The sequence below is a fragment of the Eurytemora carolleeae genome, unplaced genomic scaffold (genome assembly GCF_000591075.1).
Source record: "Eurytemora carolleeae unplaced genomic scaffold, Eaff_2.0 scaffold2001, whole genome shotgun sequence".
In the NCBI taxonomy this organism is placed as follows: Eukaryota; Metazoa; Arthropoda; class Copepoda; order Calanoida; family Temoridae; genus Eurytemora; species Eurytemora carolleeae.
Window position 1 is genome coordinate 5,021 of NW_019397975.1, and position 9,983 is coordinate 15,003.

Sequence of the window (9,983 nt, forward strand, 5' to 3'; positions counted from 1 at the left end):
CATCTTCTTCCTCATCTTCCTCCTCGATCTCTTCAGTCTGATTCTGTTGATTCTCCAATACGACACCCTCTTCTGAAACAAATAAGTTGAACTTTTTATAGTTATTGTAACGTAATCTACCATAAAAAGTTCATTGCAGAATTATGAAACCAGTTTAATTTTGAGTTGATAGCAGAAAAACAAGCACTCTCTGATAATACAATAAAACTGAAACTCTAATGTATTTCTAAAAGCCTATTTTGTAGATATTTTACATATTAGATTATCACTTAAAATTAGGAAGTTTTAAATCTGCAAGTTTGCAAAAAATAATTTGTATGACATATTTTTAAGTACTATTTTTTTAAATCTGATAGTTTTTTATCTTTATTTCTTAATTATGAAGCCGGCAATAACTTTTTAGTTAGTAGTTAAAATTTACAAATGTAAACTTCACATAAAACATTTTAGCAGTCTTTCTGATCCGGATCCGGTCGGATCCGTATCATTTGGTCGGATCCGGATCCGGATCCGTATCAGGAAACCTTGATATGGATCCGGGTAGCGCCAAAAATTAACCAAAACCATGGAATAAATAAATCAAAATGGTTCGTAAATGTATTATTTACATGACGAAAATTTTTCAAAATTATCTTTAATAATTTAATGTTTACATTTATTTACATGACGAAAATTTTTCAAAATTATCTTTAATAATTTAATGTTTACATTTATATAATAGTAAATTAATGACGACATTTTTAACTTTAGGATTATAAATTATAACCTTGCATAACATTTAATAGGGAAAATCCGATTCACAAAAGTTACCTCGGATCCGGATCCATCATCACGGATGCGGATCCGCGGATCCGGATCCGAATCAAAATGATATGGATCCGAAACACTGCATTTTAGAAAGAGAAAATTTCTTTTTAACTATTTTTAATAATATTTTGTCTAAACCAGTAAACCTCTAAACCCGTTTCTAAACATCTGAACCTCTACACCTGTACTCATGTAAACCTCTGAACCTGTAAACCTCTAAATCTTTAAACCTATAAAACTAAACCTCTAAACCTTTAATTCTGTTTACATGTAACCCTTTAAACTTCTAAAACTCTAAACATGTAAACTTCTAAGCCTCAATCATGTGAACTTATAAACTTGTAAACCCGTAAACGGCTAAATCTCTTAACCTGTCAAACTAAACCTTTAAACCTGTTTATGTAACCCTCTAAACCTTGTTAGATAATTTAAATCGGAAGAAGGATTTGAAAATCGGAAGAAGGATTTAAATAAAGGTACGCGAGATATAAAAATAAGGATTAAGTTACAAAGTAATTTTGGATTATAAGCCATTAGTAAGGATTGAGTCCTGAAGTAAGGATTAAGTCCTGGAGTAAGGATCGAGTCCCAGAGTAAGGATTCAATCTGTCCAGGACTCATCCTTAGTTAAAAACTCTACCCTTACTCCAGGATTTGATCCTTTCTCCAGGACTTAATTATTGCTCAATGAACTCAAACCTTACTCCAGCTTACTCATATTTAAGACACATGTTTTAGTTATTTTCAAGGTCTAAGCCACAGTTCCAAATCATGATTTTTATCTAGAACTCATTTCTAAGTCATGATATTTGTCTAAGCCACATGTCCTAATCATCTTTATGGTCTAGGCCAAAGTCAGTTCCAAGTCATGATATTTATCTAAGACACATTTCTAATTCACATAATATTTGTCTAAGCCACATTTCTAAATCATATTTTAGTCTAAGCCACATTTCTAAGTCACAATGCTGGCCTTAGCACATTTCTAAGTCATAATTTGTGTCTAAGCCTCATGTCTATGCTGTAATTGTTGTCTAAGCCACATTTCTAAGTCAATTTGTAGTTCTATGCCACATTTCTTATTAGTCATCTTTATGGTCTAAAGTCATAATATTTATCTAAGACACATTTCTAAGTCACCATTCCAAGTTACAATTCTTTGTCATAATCCTAAGTCACCATTCCAAGTTACAATTCTTCGTCATAATCCTAAGTCACAATGTCCATATTCCATATCAATATATTTCACCTTATTATTTGTTTTCAAAAGTATGGTTTTGTCTTAATTCTGACTTAGAATGTAACTTAGACATAGTTGTGAATTAGAACTGTGACTACATGCAGATAGTGTCTTAGACATAATTTGGTCTCAAAAGTATGACTCAAAAGTATCCTTACTTAAGGACTCAATCCTTGCTTAAGGACTCTTTCTTATTTAAGGACTTAATCCTTACTCCAAAATGCAATCCTTTCTCCAGGACTCAATCCTTACTTCAGGACTGAATCCTAACTCCAGGTCTCAACATTTACTCCAGCACTGAATCTTTACTACAATACAAATTCCTTACTCTTGGACAGAATCCTGACTGCAGGACTTAATCCTTACTCCTGGACTCAATCCTTACTTCATGATCAAGTCCTGGAGTAAGAATAGAGTTTTGAACTAAGGATAAGTCCTGGAGTAAAGATTGAATTCTGGAGTAAGGATTGAGTCTTTGAATAAGGATGAGTCCNAATCGTTCCAATATTTTTAAGAACGCGTTCCAAGCGTTCGTTTTTTTTTGGAACGATGGGATCGTTCTTGATCGTTCCGTTCGTTCTCGGCAAAGAACGATCGTTCCACCGTTAACGCGCCCAGCCCTATTAAGAGCTTCCAAAACATCAATGAGTTTTCTTACAGTCATGATAAACAGATTTCGTAATATGTTTATTAAATGCTCCTTCTGTGTTTCTAATATTTGCTACAAAAAATCATTGCCTCTTATTCAAAATCCCATAAAGATAAATGCTGATTGAAATGGTGAATTTGTTTATCATGACTTCAAGATATTTTACTTTAGATAGTTTTTAAACAAATCCCAACCCTACTCTATAGCACTAGAATTATTACATTTTCTTCTCAATATATTTTGCCAAAAACTTAGGCATCATCAGGAGCTTGTCCTATAATATAACAGATATAAGCAAAAAAAAAAAAATAATATAAACATAGCAACTCAAATACACAAAGAAGAGAACAAAAATAAAAAATCTTTTTATGTAACCACGTATTTACACAATCAAAGTGGGACACGTTATTTTTTGCGTTATTTTTTTCACAATCAAATGAGACCTGGCTTTTTGTGGACCTATTTGGTCTTTTTCGGACCAGAGAAAAGACAATTGTGGAGGGGAGACTGGCTAAATGAGGACCATTTCAAAAAAGAAAAATATGCAGCAACTCAAATACACAAAGAAGAGAACAAAAATAAAAAATCTTTTTATGTAACCATCATTTCGTATTTACGCGATCAAAGTGGGACACGTTATTTTTTGCGTTAGTTTTTTCACGATCAAATGAGACCTGGCTTTTTGTGGACCAATTTGGTCTTTTTCGGACCAGAGAAAAGACAATTGTGGACGGGAGACTGGCTAAATGAGGACCAGTTCAAAAAAGAAAAAAATCACACAACCTCTCATGATTTTTTAAAAAATATCGGGAGACTGGCTAAATGAGGACCATTTCAAAAAAGAAAAAAATCACGCAACCTCTCATGATTTTAAAAAAAATATAAGACGGAGCGAAAATCTTCTCAAAGAAAACTTACTAAATTATTAAAGATCAGAATAAGCATTATTTTAAAATCAAATTATTTTATTGGGGGGGGGAAATTTTGGCGGGAAAATTATTTTATATTATATATTTAAATGATGCCCCTACATTTTTTTGGGTTAGGTTAAGACAGTACTTTGGCCATGCGCTGCAGCTAGGACAGGCTAGGGGCCAAGCGCTGTGGTTCTAGTTCTAATGAACATAAAGATAGTTCAAAATAACACCATATAGTCAAAATGAAATTTGCCCGTTTGTCATACTTTGTTTGTCGTTCTCCAAACCTTTGTTGCTTTTTGGCCATTTGTCGTTTGACCTTATGGCATTTGACCCTGGGTCGTTTGATCCTACGTCAGTGAATCGATTTTTGAACCCCGGGACTGGTATCAAATTATATTCTTTCAATTTCAACACTTTGGATGCTTTGACCGTGCAGAAAAGCATTTAAAGTGTAATTTGAAAGCATCAAAAACAACATTTTGAAGCATTGGAAGCATCAAAAGCAAAAGGCAAATCAAATTGGATGCCTTACTCACTCTTTTTAAGAAAATATTAACTTTCCAGTTAAATAATGACTGAAAGAGCTAAGAATTTGGAAGCATTGCTTTTCACTGTGCTTTTCAGATGAATTTAACAACAAAAGTATTTCCTAATTACATGGCAAGAGAGGAAGAAGATGCCATCCTGCCCCCCGCACCCTTTTTAGATAAAATGACTCTGGTTTCTAATTCACTTTTCAAAGGCTGTACTACAAGGGAAATTAAAATCTTAATATGAATGGAAAAAAAACCATGGCATAAGATATATTTAAAGCTATATTGAGACCAAGGCACAAGATCTTTTTATAGCTATATTGAGACCAAGGCATAAGATCTTTTTAAAGCTATATTGGAAGCTCTGTAATACTTCTGTTTTAATTCCAAATTTTTACTAATTCATAATCCTTACTACACCTGACATGATTCTAATATGTTAACCATTTTAGGGGTTTAAATAATCCAGATGTATCTTGCCAGGCTAGTTTCCTGGACCCACAAAGAATGAGATTGTAAAGACGACCATAAACTCTTTAAATGAAAGGGAAAATTTAGTCTTCTGGCTTAGAAATAGTCTTTTTCTGACCTTAATTATTTTCCGAGAGAAAAAAATTTAATTGCAGGAAATCATCTCTCTTAAGAACTGTCCACACTACAATTCTGTGCAGTCCTCTGTGAAACCTCATCCTTTAGGGTAACAATGCAGAAAATTGTGCAACAACTCTTTACACAATTCTCTTATACTTTTAAGATATTGCAAGTCCTAACTCCAGGACTTAAAATTACTCCAGGACTAAACTTTTACTCTAGCAATGAATCTTTAATACAATACGAATTTCTTACTCTAGGACAGAATCCTTACTACAGGACATAATCCTTACTCCTGGACTCAATCCTTACTTCATGATCAAGTCCTGGAGTAAGAATAGAGTTGTGAACTAAGGATAAGTCCTGGAGTAATGATCGACTTGATCCTTTCTCCAGGACTTAATTATTGCTCAATGAACTCAAACCTTACTCCAGCTTACACATATTTAAGACACATGTCTTAGTTATCATCAAGGTCTAAGCCACAGTTCCAAATCATGATTTTTATCTAGAACTCATTTTTAAGTCATGATATTTGTCTAAGCCACATGTCCTAATCATCTTTATGGTCTAGGCCAAAGTCAGTTCCAAGTCATGATATTTATCTAAGACACATTTCTAATTCACATAATATTTGTCTAAGCAACATTTCTAAGTCAATTTTTAGTTCTATGCCACATTTCTTCTTAGTCATCTTTAAGGTCTAAGCCCCTGTTCCAAGATTTACTCCAGCACTGAATCTTTACTACAATACAAATTCCTTATTCTAGGACAGAATCCTTACTGCAGGACTTAATCCTTACTCCAAGACTCAATCCTTCCTTCATGATCAAGTCCTGGAGTAAGAATAGAGTCTTGAACTAATGATAGAGTCCTGGAGTAAAGACTTAGTCCTGGAGGAAGGATTCAGTCCTTTAGTAAGGATTGAGGCGTTGAGTAAGGATGAGTCCATGGAGTAAGGATTGAGTCCTGAAGTAAGGATTAATTTCTGGAGTAAGGGTCAAGTCCTGGAGTAAGGATTGCTCAATGAACTCAATTCTTTCCCCAAAACTCACACCTAACTCAACTGACTCAATCCTTACTCCATTACTTTATTCTTTCTCCATCACTAAATTCAATCCTGAAGGAAGAATTTAGTCCAAGTAAGGATGAATCCTGGAGTAAGGACTGAGTCCGTGAGCAAGGGTAAGTTCTGGTATTAGGAAGAATCTGTAAGCAAGGAGGAGTCCTTAATAAAGGATAAATCATGGAGAAAAGACAAAGGATATGAAGAAGCTAGGATGATTTGGTTTTGAAAAAACTAGGATTAAAAACTAGGATAGGTTGGGGTTTGAGACTATAACAAATCCTTACTTAAGGACTCAATCCTTGCTTAAGGACTCTTTCTTATTTAAGGACATAATCCTTACTCCAAAATGCAATCCTTACTCCAGGACTCAATGCTTACTTCAAGACTTAATCCTAACTCCAGGACTTAAAATTACTCCAGGACCCAACTTTTACTCCAGCACTGAATCTTTACTACAAAACAAATTCCTTACTCTAGGACAGGATCCTTACTGCAGGACTTAGTCCTTACTCCAGGACTTAATCCTTACTTCATGTTCAAGTCCTGGAGTAAGATTAGAGTCTTGAACTAAGGATAAGTCCAGGAGTAAAGATTGAGTCCCGAAGTAAGGATTCAATCTTTACTCCAGGACTCATCCTTAGTTCAACACTCTATCCTTACTCCAGGAATTGATCCTTTCTCCATGACTTAATTATTGCTCAATGAACTCAATCCTTACTCCAGTACTCAATCCTTTCCCCAAAACTCAATCCTAACTCAATTGAAGAAACTAGGATATGTTGTGGTTTGAGAAACTATAACAGATCCTTACTTAAGGACTCAATCTTTGCTTCAGGACTCTTTCTCATTTAAGGACTTAATCCTTACTCCAAATTGCAATCCTTTCTCCAGGACTCAACTCTTACTTCAGGACTTAATCTAACTACAGGACTCAACTTTTACTCCAGCACTGAATCTTTACTACAATACAAATTCCTTACTCTAGGACAGAATCCTTACTGCAGGACTTAATCCTTACTCCGAGACTCAATCCTTATTTCATGATCCTGGAGTAAGGATAGAGTCTTGAACTAAGGATTCAGGATTCAGTCCTTTAGTAAGGATGAGTCCATGGAGCAAAGATTCAGTCCATGGAGTAAGGATGAGTCCTGAAGTAAGGATTGAGTCCTGAAGTAAGGAGCGAGTCTGGGATACAGGAGCAGAACTGGGAGGAGGTTTCTTACTCCGAGTACTAGTTACATGAGCAGAACTAGGTTTAGGGTTCTTTTTTACTCCGGGTACTAGATACAGGAGTAGAATAGAAAACCTAAACCCAGTTTGCTCCTGTATATAGTATTCCGAGTTAAACACTAATCTGAACCTATAGTTCTGCTCCTTAAACTAGTACCCGGAGTAGGAGGGAAATCTGAACCTAGTTCTGCTCCTATAACTTGTACCCAAAGAAGAAAGGAAGAGTGTAAANATCTAGCTAGAGCAGGACTAAAACTTTTAGTCATTACAAATTAAAATCTCAGTTCACTTCGAAATTATGAACATCTTTACAAACTTTATATTTGACACGAACATCTCTAGGTCTATTGGCAGCAATAACATCCAGCCTCCCAACTGTTGCTCTCCCGGTCACCCAGCCAATAGTAGTAGTGGACTAATATTTCCTCCCCCTGCTTGATGTCCACTGCTACCTGAAAAAGGATCTTTCAGAATCTTTTCACATAAAAAAATATCTAAGTTATATGTTTTCATTCTATGCATATCCACACCTTTAGATGACTCGACTTCCGTCCTGGTCCAGTCACATACTGGGAGTTCCAATGTTGACAGCTGTGGTTGACAAACTGCAGCGGCCCAGCCAAGTTGCAGGACATGACAGAGGTCCCCCTGCCCCTCCTTGCCAAGATGGAGCTAAAATTCTGGGATGGATCCGTCTGAAACAAACATTGTATGAAATCAGCATTAGATAAATGTTGTATGATTCAAACATGAATGAAAAAAGCAGTTTTAGAACATTTTCCTTTTTTTATTAATCATTTTTTATTTTTATTAATGAAATCACCTGTTTGCCGGCCGGGATGGGAACTAAGGCCCCATACATTGTTCTGAAAACTTCTTCAGCTTTTAAGTCCCTAGAGGCATAAATGCCAAACCCTTTCCTGCTTCCGCCACCATACTCTTCGAACATATGGACCTGCTTCAGCATCAGACCCATCCCACCTTTCAGAACCTCCAGAATGCCCTGGACCATTTTCCTGTTAAAAGGGTTTGGTAAAAAATAACGCTTCATTTCATGTATTCCTCAAATAGATTCAATGATCCAGGTGACAAACTCCTATGGTAAACAGTAAATGGGTGAATTGTTTCCGTTTTTTTAGAGCACAAAAATATCAACAACTTTTGACAAACTTTTTTGAAAATAACGCCATAATACGTTTTACAAGACCTTTTCAACTATTATCAGAACTCAATTAGTTGCATGACTGTAATAATCCCAATTTTTTAAATGTAGTTTTTTCCCCAGTGGAAAGTTTTTTCTTTCCAATGATAGACCCTACCTAGCAAAGCTTGAAAGCTCCTGGTCCATGCTAGGAAATCTCTTGCGGATGATCTCCTGAATGATGGCCTCCTGAAGAGACAAGCCCCTGGACCTGAACTCATTCAGAAGGGTCAGGGACGCCTTCTTCTGCAAGTAGAGAAGATCTGGAGTGTCCGTGAAGCGGTTGGATGGGAGACACCAAAACCATATCTCCACTGTAAAAGACACAACCATGTCAGCCACTTCCATGGTCTCTGTAAACCTCCCGGCTTCAATGGCGTCTGGTGCTAAAAAATGGGAAATAGAAAAAATGTCATGCCTTTATCTTCCTTCACCAAGGATACAGTGATAAACGGAAAACTCTGAAAAAGGAAGTCAACTTATAGACTCAAATTAAGTAAAAGTCATTCAGTGCTATGATTAGACTTCAACCTTTTGGTAATTTCTTACCTGGATGGGCTGCCAGCTGATGTCGATTTATATCCTGAAGAGAAGGGCATCTCAGGTCACAGGCGATGCAAACATAGTGATAACTCTCTGGCCCCAAATGCTTACTCAGGTTGTGTGCTGTTAAATTACTTCTTCAGTCCGTTGTGTACCCACACACATTACGTTGCAATATTTTTCGAGGACTCATTTTTCTATCACCAAACCACAAAAGTTGTGATAAAATGAGAAATAACTGATTCTGTGGGTTTTAGCATGAATATGATAACAATGAATATATAAAAAATCGATTATTTTGTTGCAATAAAGGCGGTAGCACCTTCCACAATAATCAACTACAATTAATATTTATAAATCAATTATTTTGTTGAAATAGAAGCAACCTTACAAAATAACCAACAATAAACTATAATTCTGTGCAGTCGTCTCTGCAGCCTCATCCTTTGTAAAAGTGTACGAAATTATGCAACAAATCTACAAAACTTAGTATTTGACCTATTGCAGATTAAAAGCTGCTATTTAACCAAGTGCACTTATTATCAACCTTAATAAGTTGTAAAATTGTTATAATTTAAACTTTTCCGTTGATGAAATCAAGAAAAAATTAGTTCAAATGAAAACTTTTGTACTTTATGTTAAATTATTTTTATCTAAATCCACTCACATGGAATTGTTTGTAGATAACAAGTGTTTTTAGTTTCTAAAGAATTGTTAAACAAACATAATTAAGATATATTACTTTTTAATGTATCTTAACTCAAATATTACAGATGGTCTTAGACAGAGCCAGGCAAGTTTATAACTATTCATCATGGATCAAGATTATCATTTTTTTCAAATATAGTCAGAAGAATATCAGCTCTCGACCTGGCAAGTTTTTTTTTATAAAAATTTTATTAAATGAATCAAAAACATTTAAAAAGCTTTTATCTGATATCTTGCTTTTTTGAACAGGTTCAAAGCTCAGATTTTTTTTTATAAAACTAAATTAATTATCTTTCAGGCTTTGAATACTGATAAAGTATTTTTATTTAATTTAAGACTATTTTTTCTTCTTATTAAGAGCATGAAATAATTTCAAAAAACATAATAATACGATTAATTTTGTAATTTAAGAATTAATTAAAGAATTATTAGGTAAAAAACAGGATCTGAAATTTTTATCAAAGGTTTGAAGGTTTATCAAATTATATTATG

At 34.7% G+C, this 9,983-nt stretch overlaps 1 protein-coding gene across 2 annotated transcripts; it reads right to left on the reverse strand.

Moving 5' to 3' along the window:
* Positions 1-7,302: 7,302 nt before the first annotated feature.
* Positions 7,303-9,176, reverse strand: LOC111716498 (uncharacterized). 2 transcript variants are annotated; one of them, XR_002768511.1, is made up of 3 exons: positions 8,359-9,176; positions 7,570-8,055; positions 7,303-7,491 (listed from the first exon to the last, which is right to left on the reverse strand). XR_002768511.1 is itself a non-coding variant. In XM_023491970.1 (2 exons), the coding sequence occupies exons 1-2, from the start codon at positions 8,586-8,588 to the stop codon at positions 7,830-7,832; spliced, it is 456 nt and encodes a 151-aa protein (XP_023347738.1). In that variant the 5' UTR covers positions 8,589-9,176; the 3' UTR covers positions 7,303-7,829. The 2 variants fall into 2 exon arrangements, 1 of the variants encoding a protein (XP_023347738.1); XM_023491970.1 differs by having other exon boundaries at positions 7,303-8,055.
* Positions 9,177-9,983: the final 807 nt, after the last annotated feature.

What these genes read in the sequence shown, in the direction of transcription:
- LOC111716498 (XM_023491970.1), bottom strand. Translation starts at nt 8,588, where the DNA reads ATGGAAGTGGCTGACATGGTTGTGTCTTTTACAGTGGAGATATGGTTT. An exon ending in GAGCTTTCAAGCTTTGCTAG is followed by an intron (nt 8,056 to 8,358) that starts GTAGGGTCTATC and finishes CCCTTTTAACAG; the next exon opens with GAAAATGGTCCAGGGCATTC.